This window comes from Thalassophryne amazonica, chromosome 3 (genome assembly GCF_902500255.1).
Source record: "Thalassophryne amazonica chromosome 3, fThaAma1.1, whole genome shotgun sequence".
Lineage (NCBI taxonomy): Eukaryota > Metazoa > Chordata > Actinopteri > Batrachoidiformes > Batrachoididae > Thalassophryne > Thalassophryne amazonica.
The window spans coordinates 87,340,344-87,367,292 of NC_047105.1; the positions used below are offsets into that span (position 1 = coordinate 87,340,344).

Below are 26,949 nucleotides of genomic sequence, written 5' to 3' on the forward strand. Positions count from 1 at the left end.
TTTGTGAAACACCTTTGGCTTGATTTTGTATTTTTATTTACAAATAAAAACATAAATGTATTAAACATCTATTGGGCAGCGTAGTCTTGTTTGAGGGTGGGTGCTAAAGAGGTAAAATATGACATTTATGTTGTAATTTTTCTACATCTGAGGACAACCCTTGTCTGTCCCCATTAGCAGTGTTGTATAAAGTACCGGAAAATCACACTTAAGTAAAAGTACAGATACCCATTTAAAAAATGACTTTGGTAGAAGTTCAAGTCACTGATTGAAATGCTACTCAAGTGAAAGTCTTAAAGTATCTAGTATTTATTGTACTTAAGTATGACAAGTAATGTACAACTAAATGTACTCAAGTATTGAAAGTAAAAGTACAAGTAAATGTTAATAATCAAAAACGGACAGATGTTTTTTAAATAAAAGTTTTTCTAGGCTTGTAAATGACTGGTAGTGTTGTGTGGGCCGCCAGAAGAGGAGGTACTGCTGGCCCACCACCAGAGGGCGCCCTGCCTGAAGTGCGGGCTTCAGGCACGAGAGGGCGCTGCCGCCACGGACACAGCCGAGAGTGACAGCTGTTACTCATTACTTCCTGACAGCTGTCACTCATTCTTCATCATCTCACTCCATAAAACCCAGACGTCATCTCCACCTCATCGCCGAGATATCATACTTCATTGGAGGTAATATCATCAGCCACTTGTGTTTATCTTAAGCTGTATATTGTGAGTGTTTGCAGGAGTACCGGTCCCTCTTCCTGTGGAGGCTGAGTGAGTGCAGGACGGCACTCTTTTCCTCTGAGGGATTACTGTAAATACATCAGCATTCTGAGTGAGAGGTGGAGGTGGCATTCCCACCGTTGTTGTTACTGGGTGTACACACACCCACACTTGACTGTCTTTGTTCTCGCCAGCAGTACCAGATCCGACAGTCGGGGACAGTGATCACCTGGGAATTCGGGACTTGGCGGCTCCAGTATTCACCAGGTTCTGTGGCGGCGGAAATCGTGTGGTTCCGGCTCCTTTCAGGACAGACGTCTTCTATCCTCGAGCCTGCCCACACGTCACCTTTGTGGATTGACTGTAATTATATTCTGAGATTGTCTGTATATTCGTTGTGCACATTTCACAACATTAAATTGTTACTTTTTGGCTCATCTATTGGCTGTTCATTTGCGCCCCCTGTTGTGGGTCCGTGTCACTACACTTTCACAACAGGTAGTATTAGTCAAAATACTGAAAATTGCACATCACACAAAAACACTTCAGGAACAAGGTTTCAAAACCTAAACAAGAGTAGGCTACTCACTAGGTGTTCACAGGAAACAGTTATTTATTTCTGTATGTATTTATTTATTTTCATTGTTCATTGTTTTCACTGTTGTGTTTTGTTTCATTAGGTTCTTTTTTTCTCTTTCTCTAAAATTGTATTGTAACATTATTAGTCTATTATTATTGACTATTATTGTCTATTATGTAGACTATTATTGTTGTTGCTATAATATATGAATAAAAATAAAAAAATACAATTTGACTCTTTTATGACAACGAACATTAAGCCATTAATTATAGAGAAAACAAATCAACACAAATGTGCTGATGCCAACAGCTTAATGCTAACTTAACATTGAAAACGCCATTGGTCCCGTTTTTAAGTTATAAAATACATCTATCAACTGTTTCAGAAGACCATAACAGATCGGTTTAACATAAAAATATTAAATATTACTCACAGACATATGCTCTTCGGGGTTTTAGCGGGGAAAAATTAGGATAAAGTGAAATATAGCAATCAATCCACGAATCATAAATCAAAGCACTGCTTCGACCTGCCAATCACTGCTTCGATTGGTTCAAAGTTCAAAGCAAAGCTGCACTGTAGAAAAGTTGATTACAGACCTGCTGCAGGTCTGCAATGTAGAGAAATGATCATTTTCCTGATAAGTGCGCAACTGCAAAAAAGTCTACCGGACATGCCTCATAACAAATCGGCCTGACTTCGTTGCAGTCACTAGTAATCAGTGGTGTCTCTGGGTGAAAATACAACTTTTTTCGTGTGTGTGTGTTTTTTTTGTGTGTGTGTAACGAGTAACGGCATGGCGCATAGAAAATGTATCGGAGTAGAAGTATGCAATTAAGGTCAGAAATGTAGTGAAGTAAAGTGAAAGTAAGCTGAATTAAAAAAACTCAAGTAAAGTACAAAGTCTCCCAAAACGTACTTAAGTACAGTAGTGAAGTATTTTTACTTCGTTACTATACAACACTGGCCATCAGAAACATGGCACTTTCTCTGAGTGTTTGGGCAAATTACACCCCAACAAAGTGAAAACGCAAAGAAAAAGTGACGATGAAGTGGAAAGTAGACATGAGTTGTGGTTTGTTTATAACCCAGAGCTCAAACGTGTCAATGTGGTTGTGCAGGCGAGAGAGTGCATCTACTCTGGTTAGCTGTGTAGGCTAACACTTACCAACACGACCTCTCCCATTTATCTTGTCTTCCCTTCTCCACTGGGAACCAAAAAAAGCTGCACTTTTCGCAACTGCTTCAGTGATTGCTGCCAAAAACAAAACAGTACACCATTTTTCTGTGTGAAGTAATGTTCTTTGTGGGGAGAGACTAATCATTGGGCGGAGTGTGGGAGTGCCATCACAAACCATTCGGAGGATGGGGGTTTCAGCGGAAACCATTTTAAACTGGCATGTCTTAAACCGGTGTCGCAGACTGAACGGTCCTGCCCTAAAAATCGGTCCACCTGCCTTCTTTGCACATGCGTCATTTGGGACCACAGCAGCTTGTCTGAGTATGATTTTCTTCACCCAAAGCGATCAAAGGGAATAATGTGATTATTAACCATCAGATGACAAGGTGAAACCTCTTAAATCGTTCTAAAGTCAGTTTTAAGCAGAAACGAGGCCGTTTTAAGCAGAAACAAGGGGGAACTCTGTGACGCTTTGAAATGACCGACACGCAGTGAACGCATCAGCCAGCAGCTCGTGTAGCCTAGGGAGCCTTGATTGGAGAGTGGCGGCAATTCAGAACATGGCACCATTTTGGGTCTAACTGAGCTGAACTACTGAATAGACCTTTTATGTTTTCACCATTTTTTAAAATCATTTAACCACATACAGCAACACATCCAGGTACAGGTGCAATCAAAATAAATATAAAAATAGCTAAGCTATCAATTCTACAATTTATGATGATTTATTTAATGAATTTAAAGCCTGATTTATGCAGCTGCTGCTCTTTAACTCTGCTCTTTAAACACGTGTGTGACAGTTTAAAGTTCTCTGTCTCCGGATTAAGCTTTATTATAGACTTATTTGACCCTTAACAAGCTTTTCTTTCTACAATCATCACCTCCAAATCAAAGGTAAGCTGTACATTTTCCTCTGTTACCGACTTCGTGCTGTAAATGTGTAGACGTTTCTGATCCACTTGCCAGCATGTGCTCTATATAATATGATGGGAGATGAAGGATTAAAAGCAGAAAGGTGTCAAATAACAGCCTTTTGTGTTTGATTTAACAGGTGCACGTGAGGCTGCGGATCCGAGTCTGAACACTTTGAAAAACTAAACGGTTGGACTTTTAATCACAGAATTGACTCCCACTTTCCACAAATCGGAGAGTGTCAGAGTTAATTTGTACCTCTGCACGTCCAGACTGCTCAGAGTTTTTAATGGAAATACATTGTGATCGGACAGGACATTTTATCTGATGTGAGCGAAAAATCCACTGTACAAAATCTGTTATATACGGTGTTTATTACGTGGAAAACAATACAAAAACTTTGGGACTTTTTTGTCCGGTGAATGTGAATATCTGGTTTATACAATTTAGTTGAGTGTTACTGTTAATGGGACTGAGCAATAAATTTATCTCTCAAAGCTTTGATGATAATGTCGGCTTCCATCCCACACAGCTGACTTTATTTTCCCAAATTTTTCTTCTGTTCGGATCTGAAGGAAAGCTGTCTGTCTTGAAGCCCTTCCTGTGTCTGTTTGTGCCTCCAAATGCACAGCAACCTGGCATTTTCAGTGAATAAATAAAATAGCTGGATTTACATGTAGACACATTAACAGCCAATGCTATTTTTACCCCAAGATGGCACCATGAGTCATGTGACCAATTTTTTTTTGACTCGTCATGTCGTCACACTCTCTAATAAAGGCACTTAGTGTAGCTGCGGCACTCTGATCACTTCCTCCGTCTTTTATGATGAAATAATGCTGAATTTATGTGGAAATGATTGTTGTACAAAAGCTTCATATATCTGTCACTGAGATAGATGATGACGGGAGTGCAGTTTTAAGCAGAAATGAGGTAATAATCCGTGAACCGTGGCTAATGAAGCATGCGCAGTGAAGGTAGGGTGGACCGATTTTTAGGGGAGACTGTTCGTTCTGCGATACTGGCACAGCCACTAGGTGACAGCGAGTATGCTTTTAAGTGTACCAAGTCGGATTGAATGAATTGTGCTGAAACTACCACACTACCCCTGGGGATTCTCTGCCATGTTCGTGCCGGCTGTCTCAGGATGTGGTCAAATCCCGCGATATCATGCAAGGCTTCAAATGAGTCTGCGCAGCCCTATACCTTTGGACTTTTCACATCAAAACACCTGTGATGCATGCAGACAAAAATGTTTCACTTCACACAAGGCCTCTTTTGCAAAAATGCCTTCTCCATGTTGTTCATTTGGCTGCTCTCGGTTTTTGTCTGGGGTCACCACAGCGGATATAGCCCGATCCGCATTGGGAATTGGCTCAAGTTTTACACAGGATGACCTTCCTGACGCAACTCCAGTTTTACTTGGAGAAACACACACACAGCTGCTGGTGTTCCAAAGAGGTCTCCCATCCAAGTACTAACCAGATCCTGCTCTGCTTAGCTTCTGAGACCTGACGGGATCAGGCTGACACAGAGCAGACCAGCTGTGTAAAAATACCTTCTCCATGGGTTTCTAAAATAAATAAATAAATCAGCTAAATCTATTTTGCTGTCAGACTCTTTGGGCATTTTGCATCAAAACACATGCTATGCACACAGACAGATGTCCTCTATGTAAAATGTTTCGGCATCAAAAAGTATGAAAGCCAATTAGCGTGTTCATGCACTGGCAAAAAAAAACCCTAATAAAAATCTGCTACTTCAGTCATTTAATTATTGTTCTACCAGTGGTATTTTAGCAAACTGGTAAATAATTATGCTGTGTTCTGCCGATGAAAAGGACAGAGAATGGATCATTTCAGTCGTGTTGACCCCACACAGACTCTGAGATGTGTGCGTGCATGTGTTGCGGACAAACTGTGACATGGAGTGGGTACAAAATGAATGGAATTTGATTGCAGCTTTCTTTTCCTTCAGTGCAACTGCGTGACACCACAAATCTATGATGCAGTTTGCATTAGAGAAACAAATTTGATACTAGTTTTCTTTAAATTTATTGTAGCCTTCACATGAAAGTGACTAAAGTATATCAGTGACAGTAATGATCAGGAGTTGCCCTAAACTGTACTTTGTGCTCCGCACAGAGAAGTGCAGATCTTTGGTCCACCTGTTGTGCATATAGACGTTTGCTCTGATTGAAACAAGCACAACATAAATAATCAACTCTTTAAATATACCTGATGTTTACAGTGAATTAATTATTATTTTTAAATACTGTCTTATTAGGAGGCAGTGGTGTCTTCGTTGCTGAAATAGCAATTTGTCAGGTGCAAAAAGTTAACATCCAGGTTTCATATGTGCAGTACACAGACACAGTCAGAACCTGTAAAATTTCCTTTTGATCTTGATTAATCACATTGTGTATACAAACCTCACTTATTTTCATGTTCACATCGCATAATTGTGCACATTCAGGTGGACACACTCCAAATTGCAAATTCACAAAAACAAGCATATTAAATATACCGTTCACACTATTTTGCGCATTTGAAAGATACAGTCCACAGTGTGCACCATGAGTAGATCAGCATGCACATTAATTTGCGGGTGCAACAGAGTTTTTACACAGGCAGACTTTTTAGAAATCAGGCAAACAGTACATTAAAAATATGACATGGCAATGAAAAATTTTTACCCTGAATATAACTCATTCTTCAAGTTTCTCTATCTCTGCTTCTCAGTTTTTTTTTTCTCTTTTGCTGTTTTTTGTCTTCAGAACCTTGACAGCTACAAGCAGTCAGTTGAACAGTACAACCAGACACCTGCCAAGGCTGAGGCTCATATAAGGTAAATACTGTGGCTTACTGTAGCCTCACAAAATTATTTTCTGTTGTGGCTGTAAACTGAAGCTTATGCATGTTAGGGCCCCTCCACACATAACATAAAGTTGGGCAAAAGAAACAGAAACAGGCCGAAAATCCGCAAACAAACAACAAAATGGGGAACTGCGAAACATTCCACCTCCTGTCTGGAGGAACACATGGTCGGATAGGCACGCACGATTTTGTTCTACATACAGTAGAACATGCACAGTGACTAAGATGGTCACACAGATTAAAAAAAAGAAAGTCATATGCAGTTCCAAGATACAATTCCTCAAATTCTGAACAATTATACCTTGCGAACTTGGGATAATCATATAGGATATGAACACTTGTGCTCATTAAAATAAGAATCGTAAAATGCAAGACTATACTAAATGTTACTAAGCTATTTGTGCACATGACACAAGAATCGTGTGCAAACCGTGTAATGTCGTCCCTACCGCCAATGCCTCATACACCTGTTGCTACAACTATTTGCGCACACAAGCGCCTGAAAGACAAAGTGTGTGCTGTGCGAACCTATCACACCTTCTCACGGCAGGTGCTGGCCAAATTCCAGGTGACACGCACAAACACCTAACACCGCTCGCATTTCCCTTAGAAAATGTGTGGAAATTCGTGCTGTTACCACAAAAATAGTGAGCAGACGATCACTGTCGTACTGCTGTGAAATTTGTCTAAGTTTCCCACCAGTGTGATTTTGCAAACACACACTGACACGTGGGTGTGTGCACTCCACTCACAGGAGGCATGGCTTCCGACAGAAGCAGCTGTGGTGATCTGTCATTCTGGACATTCCAGCTACACAACACCTACTGTGTTTGGACAGACATGGACTAACAACTGTCCACTGTGAGGCACGTGTGTCTTATGCTGTATTTACATGGACATAAATAAAAACGGACGGTCAGATCAGAACACGCAACGGGCGATCTGACCGTCACGTCACCCACGTGAGCTCTGTTCCACATGACGCGGAGTATGTGCTGTGGCGCGCCGTCCACAAGACACACGTGTCAGGCAGGACAGCACGCGGCCGACTGGGCGCACCTGACCAGTAGATGTGGACATGATCAGAGCACAGTGCTTCTCATTTATGTCATTTCATGACTGTATGTCTGTGACCATGGGTCATCACCAGAGGAACAGACGGATCATATTTGTATTGCTTGCTGGATAAATGCAATGTTTTTATATTGTGTGAGATTTTATTTTTTTTGTAATACTTCCATGTCCTTCCTGATATGAGTTAGCGTCTCGCAGCCTTCGAAGAACAGCTCTGTAGCTCAGTGGTAAAGTCTCTGTCTGTGAATCAGAGGTTTTGAAAGGCGCAAGTTTGCGTCCCGGGTTTTTTGTTGTTGTTGTTGTTGTTTTATTATTCCATAATTTTTTTTAATTATTCTATCATGCCACATAAGCGACACGATGTGGTCCCACAGGTACTGGCTGGTTATTATTTCTTTATTTATTCTACATAAGCAGTGTGATGTGGTCCCACACGTACCAGCTGGTTTTTATTTCTTCCACATAAGCGGCGCCATGCGGTGCACCTGGCACTGTTCCTGCTCGACGGACACTGGCGCGTGCATGAACTCTCGCACTGGGTTCATGCACGCCTGCCCGTTGGCACGATGTTTTGTGTGCTAATTTCGAACTGTTTCGCGCTATTTCGCTGTTTTCGTCCAAACACCGTCCAAACTTCGCACAGTGTGTAAAGGGGCCATAAGTTATGCAGTCCTCTATGGCAGGTTGCATTGCAGAAAGGCAAAGAATTAGCAAGGTTAATGTTATGAAAAATGACATCCATCTTAAGGTGACATTTATAGTGCCAAATTGCAGGAAATGGCTTCATTTTAAAATAGTTTTTCATACTTTTCTGCACCTATGATGCACTGTTTGAAAAGCAGGGCAAGTGGCACGCAATGCTTATTGTCAAAGCCTGAGTATGATAATCACCTTGCAACACCAAACAGCTCCACCTTTTGAATACATTACGTCATTAAAGAACAAGTACAGTGTGCTGGAGTTTAGAATTATCCTGGCATCATAATGCATGTCATTTTCAATCAAAACAGAACCACCACAACTTTGGCAGTGCACTGCCAATTTACACATCTCTCTAACTCCACTTTTCAGCCTTCTTTGGAAGGACGGTGCGTCAAAGAGCTCAACATTTTTTTTCTCTTTTGAGAGCCTCAACAAATTTCGTTTTTTTCTTTTTAGAGGTTCAACAAACCAAGTGTTTGTTTGTTTTGATTTTTTTAAGAGCTAGTCAGTCTTCTTTCTTCATGTGCACCAAAATGATCATTGTGGAAATAATGACGATTGGCTAATTATTGCAAGTCTTGCCTGCTGGTTTTTGTCACATTCTGAAGCTTTAAATTTTGGTTTTCATTAACACATATAGATTCTTCTACTGTATCTCCTGTTTCTTATTATAAACCACTAAAAATTAAGCCTGAGTTGAAATTAAATATCTTCAAGGTATAAAACATTTTACACAAGGTACAAACCTGTAAAGATACCAGTTTAATTTTGTCTGTTTCCATGCAGTCAGCAGTGTTAAATACATAGTTATAATGCTAATGAAACCTAACTGGAATGGCACCGACAAAATTAAACAAGAAAAATGAGGTGACCCTCCCTGTAGAACAGCACAAATGTAATATTGGTTGATTAATAAGTGTTGAAGTAATTTACATTTTAATAATGGCTATCAGGCCTTTTTCCCAGATATCTTGTACTGTTCTTGTAAATATGCATATAACCAGTGTTCTTTATCCACTGGGAGTTTGTATTATATATTAAAATTTATAGTGGCTTAGTGGTTAGCACTGTTGCCTCACAGCAAGAAGGTTGTGGATTCGCTTCCCACCTGTGGCCTTTCTGTGTGGAGTTGCCATGTTCTTCCTGTGTTTGCGTGGGTTCACTCTGGGTACACGAGCTTCCTCCCACAACCAAAGACATGCAGGTTAGGTGTTAGGTTAGATATATACATATATATATATATATATATAGAGAGAGAGAGAGAGAGAGAGAGAGAGAGAGAGAGAGAGAGCTCTGAAATGAAAATTGTGAAATCCGAGGAAAATTTGCAGGGGCCTGAGGGGCATAGGCCCCCAGGAGCCGGGGTCTCGGGCCCCGTGGGATCCCACAAACCAAATTAATTTTTTATCTAATGATACATTTTCAGCATCTCCTGGAACAAAAAGTCTCAAAATTAGTGCATATTTAAATGACCCTGTATTCAACCTTTCATTTGAACCGTCAATGATAATGTTGAAATAAGAGAATATGACGTGGAAGTAGGACCTGGAATCATTTTCCTTTTAATTGTAAACCAAATTATGCATTAACTCAGAACAATTAAACTACATGAAATTCTTGAAGACTGAAAAGACTATTACAGTATTTCAAAAACCACAGCTAAAACTTGGAGAATATTTTGAAAATCGTGGTAAAATATCAATAACATACCTAATAGTAAAAAAGCCACATATTCTTGTGTAAATTCCTGTAAATCCACTCAAAGCCACAGTGTCTTTTTCTAATGAAAAAAGTCTACATTAATAAAAACCCATTTACATTCTTGTGTAAATTCACGTAAATCCATTCAAAGGCACAGTGTTTTTTTTTCCCAATGAAAGAAAGTCTAGATTAATTAAAAAAAGTCACATAATCTTGTCTAAAATCCTGTTTGAACAGCACAATGTTTAGTTTACAGAAAGAGAAAAATTCTTACCGTGTTAACCGACGGCACAGTTTGCTTTTCCCGTTTCTTTTATCTTTCAGGTGTGTTGATGAAGCCAGCGACAATTCCACGGATTCTTGTACTTATCAGACTTTTGCAAACAGTCTTTCTCGCCATCTTTTCTCTGTCCGACATTGGTCCATGACAGAGACATGCTGCACAATTCTTCTTTTAAAAACTTTAGAGCTCTAAAGGTTTGCGATGTCCACATGCTACATTTAGCTTAAGCTTCGCACAGGAGAAACACAGCGTCGCCGCAGCAACCAACCAGTCTTGTTTTACATGATGAAATCCAGAATTTCGCGGATCCGCAGTTTTCAGAGCCCTATATAAATATACGAGGTCTGTCAATAAAGTAACGGTCCTTTTTATTTTTTTCAAAAACTATATGGATTTCATTCATATGTTTTTACGTCAGACATGGTTGAACCCTCATGCGCATGCGTGAGTTTTTCCCACGCCTGTCGGTGACGTCATTCGCCTGTGAGCACGCCTTGGGAAGGGGTGGTCCCGCCCCCTCGTCGGATTTTCATTGTCTGGAAATGGCGGAATGAAAAGGACTTTTTTCCATCAGAACTTTTTCAGAAGCTGTTAGAGACTGGCACCTGGAAACCATTCGAAAAATTTATCTGGCTTTCGGTGAATATTTTACGGGCTTCACCACGCTCCGAGCTGCGACGACGCGGCACAAGCCACCAGACCATTTCTAAATGGATGGCTCTGTGGATACGAGACCGTTGTGTGCTCTTTCTCTGGTTATCACAGGAGCTGGACATCAGCCATTTTCCGGCAGATTTCACTTTTAACAAGAGATTTTGTCATGGAAAGCCGCGCGGAGGCTTCGCGTGTAAAGACCGATTCGCTTTGGAAGCGAGACAAAGGAACACCTCCGTTTCGGCGTGTCAGAGGACAAGTTTGGACATGTCCAGCTCTCCACAATTTCACTGATACTTACTGGACTGGTAAGCATTGAAAGCCGAGATAGACATGTCCAAACTTGTCCTCTGACACGCCGAAACGGAGGTGTTCCTTTGTCTCGCTTCCAAAGCGAATCGGTTGTGATGCGCGAAGCCTCCGTGCGGCTTTTCATGACAAAATCTCTTGTTAAAAGTGAAATCTGCTGGAAAATGGCTGTGATAACCAGAGAAAGAGCACACGAAGGTCTCGTATCCACAGAGCCATCCGTTTAGAAATGGTCCGGTGGCTTGTGCCGCGTCGTCGCAGCTCGGACCGCGGCATGCCGAGCGTCCTTAAAGGGGTCCTTAAAGCTGTAGTAACAGACCTTATTCTCTGTGAAGCCCGTAAAATTGTCACTGAAAGCCAGATAAATTTTTCGAATGGTTTCCAGGTGCCAGTCTCTAACAGCTTCTGAAAAAATTCTGATGGAAAAAAGTCCTTTTCATTCCGCCATTTCCAGACAATGAAAATCCGACGAGGGGGCGGGACCACTCCTTCCCAAGGCGTGCTCACAGGCGAATGACGTCACCGACAGGCGTGGAAAAACTCACGCATGCGCACGAGGGTTCAAGCATGTCTGAAGTAAAAACATATGAATGAAATCCATATAGTTTTTGAAAAAAATAAAAAGGACCGTTACTTTATTGACAAATAAATTATTGATTTATTATTATTATTACTGATTTAAATTATGACTTTATTGAGAAAAGTATCCGACCTTTTTATTTTATGCAAAAAATATATGGATTTGATTCATATGTTTTTACGTCAGCCAAGCTTGAACCTTGAACCTTGAACCCTGCGCATGCGTGAGTTTTTCCAAGCCTGTCGGTTGCGTCATTCGCCTGTGGGCAGGCTTTGAGTGAGCACTGCTCCACCCCTCTCGTCGTTGTTTCATTGCGAGGAAATGGCGGAACGATTTGGGCTTTTTTTCCATCAGAATTTTTTCAGAAACTGTTAGAGACAGGCAGCTGGAAACCATTCGAAAAATTTATCTGGCTTTCGGTGAAAATTTTATGGGCTTCACAGAGAATAAGGAGTGTTACTACAGCTTTAAGGATGGCCCACAATGGCACATGGCACGCCGCGCTCTGAGCCGCCATCGAGAGGCAGAAACCACCACATCATTTCTAAACGGATCGCTGTGTGGAGCCGGGACCGTCGTGTGCAATTTCTCTGGTTATCACAAGAGCTGGACATCAGCCATTTTCCGGCAGATTTCACTTTTAACAAGAGATTTTGTCATGGAAAGCCGCGTGGAGGCTTTGCGCGTCACGACCGATTCGCTGATGAAGCGAGAAAAAGGAACACCTCCGTTTCGGAGTGTTAAACGACAAGTTGGGACATGCCCAGCTCTCCACAATTTCTCTTATACTCACTCGACTGGTAAGCACTGAAAGCCGAGATAGGCATGTGTGAAGCCCGTAAAATTTTCACCGAAAGCCAGATACATTTTTCGAATGGTTTCCAGCTGCCTGTCTCTAACAGTTTCTGAAAAAAGTCTGATGGAAAAAAAGCCCAAATCATTCCGCCATTTCCTCGCAATGAAACAACGATGAGAGGGGTGGACCAGTGCTCACTCAAAGGGGCGAATGACGCAACCGACAGGCGTGGAAAAACTCACGCATGTACACAAAGGTTCAAGCTTGGCTGACGTAAAAACATATGAATCAAATCCATATATTTTTTGCATAAAATAAAAAGGTCAGATACTTTTCTCGCAGACCTTGTGTGTGTGTGTGTGTATATATATATATATATATATATATATATATATATATATATATATATATATATATATATATATATATATATATATATAATGATTGTCAAAATAACTTGTTAATCTATATTATAATAGCCAAACAGCCTCTGTGTGTGTGCGTGCTTGTGCTACGAAGACATGAAGAAACCATTTGCTGTTTGGTATGCTTATGCTTATATTTTGGGTCAAGAATGAACGCTGCAAAAACGGAAAATTGATAGGACTTATATTTTTGGAAAATTTGTAATTTTAGCTAACCAGTAAGCAATGGGCGTTGTGTTGCAATGCATCATGAGAGTTCTGGGTTTTGGGGTTTTAAGTGTTGTTATTGTGGTTCATGTTAGTTTCACAGTATTATTAATAATAGTGTTAACCAACGAGCACCTGTTAAATAAATAGTGTTGAACCACCGAGCCAGTAGATCGAAGCAATGCTTCATTGGTTCACGCTTCAAAGTGGAGTCGTGCTGCTGAAGCGGTTGATTACAGAGCTGCTGAAAATGATCATTTTCCCAACAAACACCCTCAAAAACAAAAGCCACTCTGAAGGACTGATAAGGGAATCGTTAAGCAAAAAGACTATTGATATCGGTGGATCGAATCATTTCTTAACAATACTCGAAAAGAACCGGTTCTCGATACCCAACCCTAGTCTGCAAACATTTGTGATTGTTCATCGCTGTAAAGAAAAGGTGAGAAGATCATTGTCTATTACATGCACATTCTTGCATGAACATAACCTCACTGCTTTTCCCTCTTTCTATGCCTGCCACACATACACACTTTGTATGCAGGCATTCATGTGCTCACCATGTTCTGTCAGCATTTGGCCAGTTTTTCATTGTGCCGTGGTCACACTATAATTTCACACTACACTGGCCACCCAGTAATTATTCTGTTTACTCACATCTGATTGGAGGTAGAGCAGTGTGGGGTATTGCATCCTAGTCCAACAATTTGTGTAGTTATTGTAGGTCTTCTTTTTCTTGTTATTCTCATTAAAAACAACCCCTGTATTTCTCTCCAAAAATGCTTCAGATCAGTGTCTGGATAATGGTGCAGGTCCAGTGAATGAGTAATGTAATAAGGTGGCTATGGCCATTCAGTTTGGGTATAGATTGAGGTTAATATTGTTTCAGGGCATGTTTTGCCTGGGTAGAGATATGTGCCTTACAATACTTGATGTGTCTTTGGTTGGTCCATTTATTCGTGTCATGCAGTTTTGTGCAGAAACTAATTTTTTTTTTTTTTTTTTTGGTGGGGGGGGGGGCAGTTTATCAATCGTTGGAGAGTATGCTGTGCTTTCCTTTTTTCATGTGTGTTTTTGTGCTTACATGAATCAACTTCATTTGAATTCAGCTGGTACTTTACATATTTACAATGCCCACCAGAGAGGGGAACACCCCACAGTTTCAGAACCACTTTCTTAACACCATGAGTGTGTCTTACCTTATTAGTTGTTTTGGGAAATACATGTAGAAAAAAATGTTCATTGAAATTCTCAAAGAAAACACTCTTAACTCTTAAGATCAGTTGTTGTCAGGAAACCCAGCTCAGACCAGAGTGTGAAAACCATTTGAGGTACTTTTTAAAGACATTTTAAAGAGGAATTCATTATAACAAGTTGTTTTTTGTATGCCTGCGTGAGAAAATATGGCCTTTTGTATATTCCCATGATGATGCAAAAATGGTAACATTTTATTGTTGTTGTATGAGTACATAAATAATCATCAGTTCATGCATGACCTGTCACTAATGTCATGCATTAATTTCCTGGAATTTTATGTGCAATAACTGACAGTAACAGGACATTTTTGCAAACTAAGCATTAACTAAAGCGTATACATCATCATGAGTTATGATTAATGCAACATGACCGTGATGTGTTCATCGTGGTCATGTTGCATTAATCATTAGCTTATCACCTTAGGTAATGCTTTAATTAATGTGTTGTTCATACATGAAGTCACACATGAAATAAGTAAGTCCCTTCGGCTGCTCCCTTGTTTGCACTCGGGGTCGCCACAGCAAATCCAAGGTGGATCTGCATGTTGATTTGGCACAGGTTTTACGCCGGATGCCCTTCCTGACGCAACTCCACATTACATGGAGAAATGTGGCAGGGGTGGGATTTGAACCCAGAACCTTCCAAACTGAAACCAAGTGCATTAACCACTTGGCCACCACCCCTGTAGTCGTTCATTGATATCTCATGAATCATCAAGAATTAATTAAAGAAGTCACACATGAAATACTTTAATTAATTCTTGATGATTCATGAGATATCAATGAAGGACTACTTTGTGTACCAAGGGTGAGTAAAGTCTGTGGGCCATAGAGCCTTCTTTTGTCATACCCCTATTTTATGACCACGAGACACTATGGGCCAGTTTCATAAAGCAACCTAATCTTTCAGTCTACTAAACTTTCTTAGTAGACTACAGTTAGTCACCCAACATTATCCATCTAATCACCATTTAACATCAATGGCTAAACTTGTAGATTAGCTGTCTTACCTTAGTTGACTGTTTTCACAGGCATAACGGCCTCGCATGTGCCGTTACTGAGCGACAGCTCCATGTGTGACAGTTTTGTTTTCTTCTGGGTTGGTTGTTGTCATGAACTATCCAGACTTTGTTTTGTTAACTCACTTTATTAACATTTACGGACCTGTACGAACAGCAGAATGACGTGCTTAGCACTTAGCCTAGCAGTTTCTTCTTCTACACTTTCGTCAACCTTTTTGTGCACACAATGTTGCTCAGCGTAACAGCGATGCCCGGTGACTCGTATGTGACCTGTCACAAACACATCATGACAGTCATCTGATGCAACCATGGCCAAAAGCAAAGGAAGCTCTCCTTTTGAAGGAATACAAGCTATGTAGGGGTGCTTTTGAGTGTTTCATCAAGTGGTGGTACATGGTAGCTGCTATTTTTTGAGGTAAGACATTGAAGTTTTATTGACTAAAATAAGATTAGCCTCCTCTGTACCAGGCTAAAAATTTTAGTTTTAGGTAACGTGAAACGTCAGCTGACTAAGCGCTATGTGCAACAACTAACATAAAAAAACTAGTCAACTAAGTGAGTTTATTCGACTAAACAAGATTAGACTGCTTGAAACAGGGCCCATGCCTGAAATTGATCAGCGCAGTCTGCGTTTGGAATAAATTTTGCTGTAGTGACAGGCCCACTGAGGGTATGACAGATGAAGGCTGGCCCTGCACTCCACGATTGACCTGCCTGCAGTGTAAATGCTTGCATGGTCACCTCAACAATTGCACCTTCATTTTCATGTTGTTTTATTTCCTGTTTTCTGTTTCTTCAGCTTTGTAAAATCCTTGTAACTGTTAGAATGGCCTAGGCAGTAGGTCACCCCTCTGAATCTGGTCTGCTTGAGGTTTCTTCCTCAAAATCATCAGAAGGAGTTTTTCCCTTACCACTGTCACCTGTGTGCTTGCTCTCAGGGTTGTTAAGGTTAGACCTTACTCGTGTGAAGCGCCTTGAGGCAGCTTTGTTGTGATTTGGTGCTATATAAATGAAATAAATTGAAATTACTAACGCATGAATTAATGCATTGGTCACAAATATCCATTTTATACACCCACTTGCTCCAATCAAGGGTCATGGTGGGGCTGGAACCTATCCCAGCAGACATAGGGCGAGAGGCCGGGAACACCCTGGACAGGACGCCAATCTATCATTTCTATATCATTAAAATAATTAATCAATTACTGAGCCTCATGTCCAAATTTCTTTCCGGTACATACTGCACTACTCACACAGTAGCAGGTCTGTTTTTGTACTATTGACAGGATTATCAGGAGTATAACAAATTGATGCCAGGAGTGTGTAAATGCTAGAAGGGAGCATGCATCTTATTGATTAATGTTTAACTATGGTTTAACAAAATAAAGTTGGCATACCGCGCTTTTATTAAGGGGTAATTTTCACATGGGGAGGTGATGGTCTAGTGGTTAAGGCGTTGGGCTTGAGACCAGAAGATCCTTGGTTGAAATCCCAGCCTAACTGGAAAATCACTAAGGACCCTTGGGCAAGGTTTTTAATCCCCTATTTGCTCCCGGTGTGTCATGAGCACCTTGTATGGCAGCACCCTCACATCGGGTTGAATGTGAGGCATTATTTGTAAAGCGCTTTGAGCATCTGATGCAGATGGAATAGCGCTATATAAATGCAGTCCATTTGCACTCGATTGATTTGAGTTGATTTGTGGATTTTAATCATAAGAAAACTGCTAACCCACTCAAGAATACTACTATCAAAACAAACATAACTTAAAACTTGTACCTGCTCCATTCAAAAATGTGAGTACTGTATTACAAAGCCAGTTGTCAATGATCACTCAATTAAAAAAAAAATCTAACTAAATGCAATCTGATTCTCTTGCAAACTGCACAATCCCACCTAAAAAGAAAACACAGTTTTATATGAAAAGTGATTAATTTATAAATAGTAGAGATTTAATAATGTGTTCTATTTCATTCCTCCTGACCGCCAGAGGGTGGTGCTTTAGCACCTGGATAACTACATGTGCGCAGCACAGAGGTCGAGAATATATACCAACAAAGTCACGCCATTGGATGTGACCTGGGTGACGTCACTGGTTGTTTTTATATACCAGACGAACCAGCGATTGTTTCTTTTTCTACATTCTCGCATTCTGAAGAGGTTGAGAACGCATTTAGCTGCGATTGCCGCTCTTGCTTGTAGCTCCAACCCACTTTCGGTTGGAGCTACGTGTACTGCACACGTCCTCCAGAGGCTGCGAGACGCGGCTTCACCGTTTTGTCGTGAGTACACCTTCCTCGCCGGTTGCGCACCTTCGCCGCTGCCCTGCTGAGTATTTTCCTCTGTGCACAGTTGAAGTCATTAGCTGCTAGCCGCTAACCCTTTAGCTGTGTTGTTTTGATGAAAGCTGGCTACTTGTTTAGTTGTGTCGCTAACCCTGTTAACTACGTGGTAGTGTACTGTGTTGGGCTTGCCGTGAGTGTTTTCCACTCCTTGAAGTACTTCGTCTGCGCTGCCGCCATTTTGCTAAGTTCAACAGCTCCGCTGGCAGCGACTGTTGTCGGCGCTGTAAGTGACTTAGCACTTGGGCTGAGTGCTTCAAGCTCCGTGCCTCGTGTTAAGACTGTGGCTGTGAGTGTTTCACGCTCCATGCCTTGTATTAGGTTTTACGCTGTTAGTGCTTCAAGCTCTGTGCCTTGTATTAGCTTTTACACTGTGAGTGTTTCACGCTCCATGCCTTGTATTAGCTTTTACGCTGTGAGTGTTTCACGCTCCGTGCCTTGTATTAGCTTTTACGCTGTGAGTGCTTCAAGCTCCGTTCCTTGTATTAGCTTTTACGCTGTGAGTGTTTCACGCTCCGTGCCTTGTATTAGCTTTATGCTGTGAGTGCTTCCTGCTCCGTGCCTTGTATTAGCTTTTACGTTGTGAGTGCTTCAAGCTCTGTGCCTTGTATTAGCTTTTACGCTGTGAGTGCTTCAAGCTCCATGCCTCGTGTTAAGACTATGGCTGTGAGTGTTTCACGTTCCATGCCTTGTATTAGCTTTTACGCTGTGAGCAAATCACGCTCCGTGCCTCGTGTTACGGCTGTGTCTGTGAGCGATTCACACTCTGTGCCTTGTGTTACTATTTACACTGCGTGGGATTCACGCTTTGTCTTTCTATCTGTAACCGTCAGGGCTTGTGTTAGCCATCTGCACACAGTTCACATGGTTGTCAGGGCCTTTGTTGCATGGCTGTAGTACCTGTTTGGCTCCCTTGAGCCCAGATGATGGACATATGCTTTGCCCCTCGTGTCTTGGGATCGGACACCTGAGGGAAGCCCTGACTGGCGATGCCTGCCTTAATTGTGCCAGTTTTCCATTGGCAGAGAGGTCAGGTAGACCCGCAGCATTGGAAAGTGGGATGCAGGGTGGGACTTTGGCCTCCAGTCCCAGAAAGGCACCAAAGCACCATAAATGCCCACATGCAGGGACCCCTTCTGCTAAGAAGGTTACTCATGACCATGCTTTGGCTGAGAAGGTTGAAACGTTGATTTCTGAGTTTGCTCAGATTAAGTCCTTGCTTCTGAATCTATAGCCTAGGGACACCGTAACAGTTCCTGTTGTCCCTAATGAGGATGATCAGACCGATGTAGTTACTCAGCAGGAAGAAGATGCCATGTCTGTTGCTGCAACTGATTCCTTGTACATGACAAGTGATACAAACTGTGTGGAGGATCAGGATGAGAGGGGTCTCTCTCCAAGCCATTCATTAGTGGGCTCTCACACCTCTGAGGCTGAGTCCCTGCTGCAATCCGGACCTGGACTATCCTTTGTCAAGCAAGCTGTTCAGTTGGCTTTATCCAGGCTTGGGGTCGACAATCCCCCTGCGGAACCCACCGTTTCAAGTGCCTTTTTCAAAGTCACTCAGAGACTTGAGTTCAATGTTCCAGTTCCGCAACTATATATCGAAGAGTTCCACCAATGTTGGGCAGACCCCAAATCATTGACCCATCTATCACAGGACTGCAGAGCCCTTAGCTCTATGTGTGATTCAGCTCAGTATGGTCTGAACCATATGCCTGCCATCGACAGCATTATTGTGAACCTGGTTGTGGCTCCTGCTGATGTTGCTCGGACGGATGCCCATTGCCCACGACCTCAGTGTAGGGTCACTGATGACCTCCTCACCAAAAGCTATGACATAGCTGCTTGCATTGGTCGCCTAGGCAATTCACTGTCCCATTTAGCCCTTGCCCTCTCAAAGTCTTTGAGGGAGGCAGAGGTTGATGATGTTACTCAAAGTCTTAGTGATGCCTCACTCCAAACTATTGCTTATATGTCCAGGGAGCTTGGCAGACTGATGTCATCCCTTACCATCACTAGATGTCAGGTGTGGCTTGCGCAGTCCCCTCTGTCCGAATCCTGCAGAGGTACACTCCGTTCACTGCCGGTTCTTCCAGGCCAAGTATTTGGACCTGCAGCCCAACAAACTTTGGAGTGTGCTGTTGAGGCTAGTAAATCTCGGCAACAGTTTGTTGACCTACACCGGACTTCCAGGCCTGAGCCTGTCGGACATGCTACAACTTTTCACCAGGAGACTGGTTCACAAGTGTCGGCTTAAAGGACGCTTATTTCCATGTGCCAGTGGTGCCTCGTCACAGGCAGTTTCTCCGCTTTGCTTTTAAAAGACAGGCATACCAGTTCAGGTTTCGGCCTCTTTCTCGCCCCTCATACATTTACCAGATGTATGGCTGCAGCACTAGCCCCACTGTGAGCTCTCGGATTAAGAATCCTACCCTACTTAGACGATTGACTTGTTTGCGCTCCGACTCAGGAGCAGGCGCACAATGACACAGCGATTCTACTGAACCATGTCTCTCATAGTTCTTTGTAGTTACATTCATAACTCTTGTTTCAGCACATTATTTACTAAATGCGCTGACAACTTTAAAATAACAAGCAGCAGTCAAACCAAAATAGGTGACATATAATAGTCTGCATACTTAAGTCCCACAGTGTAACATGCAACAGACTTATGTTTGAAAAAGAGAAAGCCATTAAAGGCAAAATAATCAGTTAATTTGTATTTATTCTGCACAATGACCACAAACACACAAAAATGGAATTGAAATCGTCAGTGATAAGGTGATGGAGGGAGATAGCGAAGCAGCGCAACGCTCCAAAGAGCACGTCTTACATCATGCAGCACCTTACATCGTTCACGTCTCGAGTGAGTCTTGTGACCACAAGTTGTCCTGATTGAAAAGTTATCAGTGATGAGATGACTCACACAAACACACGTGCACCTTATCTTGTTCCCGCTTGTCACCTGTTTTAATGAAACACTCTCTTTATCCTCTCCCATCTCTCTCCCAATCCTTCCACAAAATGATTTTGGTGGGTATCAATCAGCCATACTAACAGAGTGCGAATTGTTCAGCTCCCTTCTTATCTCCCTTCGGCACTTCAGCTCTTGACATACAAAGATACGGGGAGAGTTCTGGCTGACTTCAGTCCATAGGTTATAGTTGTTTTTGATTACTGTTTCCATTTGAGACACACACTTTGTAAGTGCTTCAACAGAGTTGAGATTAAAACTTTTGTTTGGAGTATAGTTATGCTCTGATGTTGTGACATTTTGTTGTCAATTTTTTATGTTACGTCATTTCATATGAATAATAATTCAGACCAGTGGTGTCAAAAGGAAATTGCTTGAGGGTCGCTGGTCTGTTTCTTTCTGTCTTCATTCATGGAAAAAATTGGGAGTGGGCAGCAGGCCTGTGCATGTGCATACGCTTCCAAGAGTTATTTATGTGTATGCACATTTGTAATTTTTGCATGTACAGGTTTAGTTGAACAACCCCAATTCGAATGAAGTTGGAATGTTGTGGAAAATGTAAATAAAAGTAGAATACAATGATTTGCAAATCCTTTTCAACCTATATTCAGTTGAATACACCACAAAGACAAGATATTTAATGTTCAAACTGATAGACTTTTTTGTTTTTGTGCAAATATTTACTCATTTTGAAATGGATGCCTGCAACACATTTCAAAAAAGCTGGGACGTATTCAACAAAAGACTGGGAAAGTTGATGAATGCTCAAAGAACACCTGTTTGGAACATTCCACAGGTGAACAGGTTAATTGGAAACAGGTGAGTGTCATGATTGGGTATAAAAGGAGCATCCCCAAAATGCTCTGCCGTTCATAAGCAAAGATGGGATGAGGATAACACTTTGTGAACAACTGCGTGAAAAAATAGTTTAACAGTTTAAGAATGATATTTCTCAACGTATAATTGCAAGGAATTTAAGGATTCCCTCATCTACAGTCCATAATATAATAAGAAGATTCAGAGAATCTGGAGAAATTTCTACACGTAAGCGGCAAGGCCGAAAACCAACATTGAATGCCCGTGACCTTCGTTCCCTCAAGTGGCACTGCATTAAAAACTGACATCAATGTGTAAAGGATCTTACCGCGTGGGCTCAGGAACTCTTCAACCATTGTCAGTTAACACAGTTCGTTGCTACATCTACAAGTGCAAGTTGAAACTCTACCATGCAAAGCGAAAGCCATACATCAACAACTTTCAGAAACGCTGCCGCCTTCTCTGGGCCCGAGCTCATTTCAAATGTACAGGCCCAAAGTGGAAAAGTGTGCTGTGGTCTAATGAGTCCACGTTTCAGATTGTTTTTGGAAATCATGGACGTCGTGTCCTCCGGACAAAAGAGGAGAAAGACCATCCAGATTGTTACCAGTGCAAAGTTCAAAAGCCAGTATCTGTGATGGTATGGGGGTGTGTTAGTGCCTATGGCATGTTCAATGTACACATCTGTGATGGCACCATCAATGCTGAAAGGTACATCCAGGTTTTGGAGCAACACATGCTGTAGTGGGCGATAATTATAGTGGGCGATTTTAACATCCACACAGATGCTGAGAATGACAGCCTTAACACTGCATTTAATCTATTATTAGACTCTATTGGCTTTGCTCAAAAAGTAAATGAGTCCACCCACCACTTTAATCATATCTTAGATCTTGTTCTGACTTATGGTATGGAAATAGAAGACTTAACAGTATTCCCTGAAAACTCCCTTCTGTCTGATCATTTCTTAATAACATTTACATTTACTCTGATGGACTACCCAGCAGTGGGGAATAAGTTTCATTACACTAGAAGTCTTTCAGAAAGTGCTGTAACTAGGTTTAAGGATATGATTCCTTCTTTATGTTCTCTAATGCCATATACCAACACAGTGCAGAGTAGCTACCTAAACTCTGTAAGTGAGATAGAGTATCTCGTCAATAGTTTTACATCCTCATTGAAGACAACTTTGGATGCTGTAGCTCCTCTAAAAAAGAGAGCTTTAAATCAGAAGTGCCTGACTCCGTGGTATAACTCACAAACTCGTAGCTTAAAGCAGATAACCCGTAAGTTGGAGAGGAAATGGCGTCTCACTAATTTAGAAGATCTTCACTTAGCCTGGAAAAAGAGTCTGTTGCTCTATAAAAAAGCCCTCCGTAAAGCTAGGACATCTTTCTACTCATCACTAATTGAAGAAAATAAGAACAACCCCAGGTTTCTTTTCAGCACTGTAGCCAGGCTGACAAAGAGTCAGAGCTCTATTGAGCTGAGTATTCCATTAACTTTAACTAGTAATGACTTCATGACTTTCTTTGCTAACAAAATTTTAACTATTAGAGAAAAAATTACTCATAACCATCCCAAAGACGTATCGTTATCTTTGGCTGCTTTCAGTGATGCCGGTATTTGGTTAGACTCTTTCTCTCCGATTGTTCTGTCTGAGTCATTTTCATTAGTTACTTCATCCAAACCATCAACATGTTTATTAGACCCCATTCCTACCAGGCTGCTCAAGGAAGCCCTACCATTATTTAATGCTTCGATCTTAAATATGATCAATCTATCTTTGTTAGTTGGCTATGTACCACAGGCTTTTAAGGTGGCAGTAATTAAACCATTACTTAAAAAGCCATCACTTGACCCAGCTATCTTAGCTAATTATAGGCCAATCTCCAACCTTCCTTTTCTCTCAAAAATTCTTGAAAGGGTAGTTGTAAAACAGCTAACTGATCATCTGCAGAGGAATGGTCTATTTGAAGAGTTTCAGTCAGGTTTTAGAATTCATCATAGTACAGAAACAGCATTAGTGAAGGTTACAAATGATCTTCTTATGGCCTCGGACAGTGGACTCATCTCTGTGCTTGTTCTGTTAGACCTCAGTGCTGCTTTTGATACTGTTGACCATAAAATTTTATTACAGAGATTAGAGCATGCCATAGGTATTAAAGGCACTGCGCTGCGGTGGTTTGAATCATATTTGTCTAATAGATTACAATTTGTTCATGTAAATGGGGAATCTTCTTCACAGACTAAAGTTAATTATGGAGTTCCACAAGGTTCTGTGCTAGGACCAATTTTATTCACTTTATACATGCTTCCCTTAGGCAGTATTATTAGACGGTATTGCTTAAATTTTCATTGTTACGCAGATGATACCCAGCTTTATCTATCCATGAAGCCAGAGGACACACACCAATTAGCTAAACTGCAGGATTGTCTTACAGACATAAAGACATGGATGACCTCTAATTTCCTGCTTTTAAACTCAGATAAAACTGAAGTTATTGTACTTGGCCCCACAAATCTTAGAAACATGGTGTCTAACCAGATCCTCACTCTGGATGGCATTACCCTGACCTCTAGTAATACTGTGAGAAATCTTGGAGTCATTTTTGATCAGGATATGTCATTCAAAGCGCATATTAAACAAATATGTAGGACTGCTTTTTTGCATTTACGCAATATCTCTAAAATCAGAAAGGTCTTGTCTCAGAGTGATGCTGAAAAACTAATTCATGCATTTATTTCCTCTAGGCTGGACTATTGTAATTCATTATTATCAGGTTGTCCTAAAAGTTCCCTAAAAAGCCTTCAGTTAATTCAAAATGCTGCAGCTAGAGTACTGACGGGGACTAGAAGGAGAGAGCATATCTCACCCATATTGGCCTCTCTTCATTGGCTTCCTGTTAATTCTAGAATAGAATTTAAAATTCTTCTTCTTACTTATAAGGTTTTGAATAATCAGGTCCCATCTTATCTTAGGGACCTCGTAGTACCATATCACCCCAATAGAGCGCTTCGCTCTCAGACTGCAGGCTTACTTGTAGTTCCTAGGGTTTGTAAGAGTAGAATGGGAGGCAGAGCCTTCAGCTTTCAGGCTCCTCTCCTGTGGAACCAGCTCCCAATTCAGATCAGGGAGACAGACACCCTCTCTACTTTTAAGATTAGGCTTAAAACTTTCCTTTTTGCTAAAGCTTATAGTTAGGGCTGGATCAGGTGACCCTGAACCATCCCTTAGTTATGCTGCTATAGACGTAGACTGCTGGGGGGTTCCCATGATGCACTGTTTCTTTCTCTTTTTGCTCTGTATGCACCACTCTGCATTTAATCATTAGTGATCGATCTCTGCTCCCCTCCACAGCATGTCTTTTTCCTGGTTCTCTCCCTCAGCCCCAACCAGTCCCAGCAGAAGACTGCCCCTCCCTGAGCCTGGTTCTGCTGGAGGTTTCTTCCTGTTAAAAGGGAGTTTTTCCTTCCCACTGTAGCCAAGTGCTTGCTCACAGGGGGTCGTTTTGACCGTTGGGGTTTTACATAATTATTGTATGGCCTTGCCTTACATCTCAGCCACATCCAATACATTAATCACAACTACTTGTTAAGAACATTTTCAGTTGTAACATCATAGACGAATGCGGAGATGAATATAGTAACCAAAAACAGGAGGACAAAATGACAGTGAACCAATGATAAAGATTTTAAATCGTTATGTGGTGTCTTTTCTTGTTTACAGGGCGGCGTCAGAACGCTCAGGAATATCGACCTCGTAATCAGGTGGTTGATACGGCCGGGCATCAGCATATGGCGATTGGCGGACATCATATTGTGGTTCCTGCTCAAAATCATCGGCCGACAATGGTTGGAAATGGGTAGTTTCTCGATGGATGTCTCACTGTACGACATTACATTGGACACATTTTTGATTTGATTTGATCATTTATATAAAGGCATTGGAGACTAATTTTACTATCATGGAATGGAGGCAAGGCACTATGCAGCAAAGTAAGAGTGCAAAAACTGCAACAGTGATCAATAGAGGGGTCAAAGCTCGTAGTAGAGGTTGCCACCAACTTCCTGATGTAAACCATGACCATAAGCTCCAGCTAGGCCATGACGTTGCTTGGACAGAGTCACGGACCACCGGAGGGTGCGGTCAGCTGATCAAGAACCATACGGTTTTGTAGTACCATCAGTCGCAGGGCCCTAATTTCTTCAGCGGTTGCGTTGGCCATCTCGAGTGTGGAGTTCATGAATTGCAAAAACTTCCAGCGGGTGAACTCAACTTCTAGAGCTACGAGGTTGACCCCAACATGCGGAAGCATGCCGAATAATGACCTCCATCCCTGATGGAGCGCCAGGAAGCAAGTCAATGGCGCAATCGTAAGGACTATGAGGAGGTAGCAAGAGTGCACGATCCTTGCTGAAGACTTCACCAAGGTCGTAATACTCTGGGGGCACTAAAGACAGGAGGTGTGGTGACCTTCTCCTTGGCTTTCACGCAGGGAGGAACCGAGGAACTAAGGCACCTCTGGAGACAGGCTTTGCTCCATCGAGTTATAGCCCGGTCTGCCAATTGATTCCGGGATTGTGTCTGAAAACCCACAGGTGGCCTAGAACCAGGGGGGAAGAGGATGGAATCACATAAAACTGGATGGACTCACAATGATTCCCTGGTACCACTAACGTAACTGGAATGGTGCGGTGAGTGATAGTAGGAAGGGGTGTGCCGTCCAGAGCATGCACAGACAGTGGGGAAGATAGTGCCTCTAGTGGTATTTTGGTTTTAGACACAAAAGTGGTATCAATAAAATCGCCCTCAGCTCCAGTATCAATTAGAACTGGAACCGAGAGCATTTCATTGTTGAAATAAAGAGTGGCTGGGATTTTGGTACGATTTGAACCCACACCCGTGAATTTGGCTTGGCTCACCTGTAACCTGGACCCTACAGATGAGCATGGTCTTTTGGCCGAATAGGGCAGGTGCTAAGGCTGTGTCCCTTAGCACTACAATAGAGACATTCCCCAGATGCCAGTCTCTGTCTGCATTCTTCTGGGGGCAATCTGGCCCTGCCGAGCTGCATAGGTTCGCCAGCAGGGGTAGCCGGCGTGTCTGAGGAGGGCTCGATGGAGCTTGGAAGGGGCGGACCTGGTGTGTGTCGAGGTGAGGCCTCGACACACATTCCATTCGAATGGAATCATCCGAATGGTTTCCACCTGGCTGTCACGCAGTTTCTGGCAAAATTTGATGCAGTGCTGCTCCAGTTGTTCCGTCTTTTTCCTTGGAATGAAAATCCGCTGAGCGCACGACACACACCTCACACAAAGGCTGCTTACCAGAAAATGATGCAGTCGACAGGTGTGAAAAAGTTCACACATGCGCACGAAGGTTCAAGGTTTGCTCATGCAAGCACACGTGATTCAAATCCATCAGGTTTTTGAAAAAATAAAAAGGTCCGATACTTTTCTAACAGACCTCGTATACAGCCCAGTCTCACACTTTTTTCGTGCTCCCGTGAGGAAATGAGTCAAATTTTCATGACGGGG

At 41.9% G+C, this 26,949-nt stretch overlaps 1 protein-coding gene across 1 annotated transcript in view; it reads left to right on the forward strand.

Moving 5' to 3' along the window:
• LOC117507219 (MICOS complex subunit mic25a-like) overlaps positions 1–26,949 on the forward strand; it is a 351,981-nt gene that overhangs the window by 214,449 nt on the left and 110,583 nt on the right. The window contains exon 6 of the mRNA XM_034167040.1: positions 6,165–6,235. Within this exon, the coding sequence (XP_034022931.1) occupies positions 6,165–6,235 (71 nt within the window). The remainder of the gene's footprint in view (positions 1–6,164; positions 6,236–26,949) is intronic.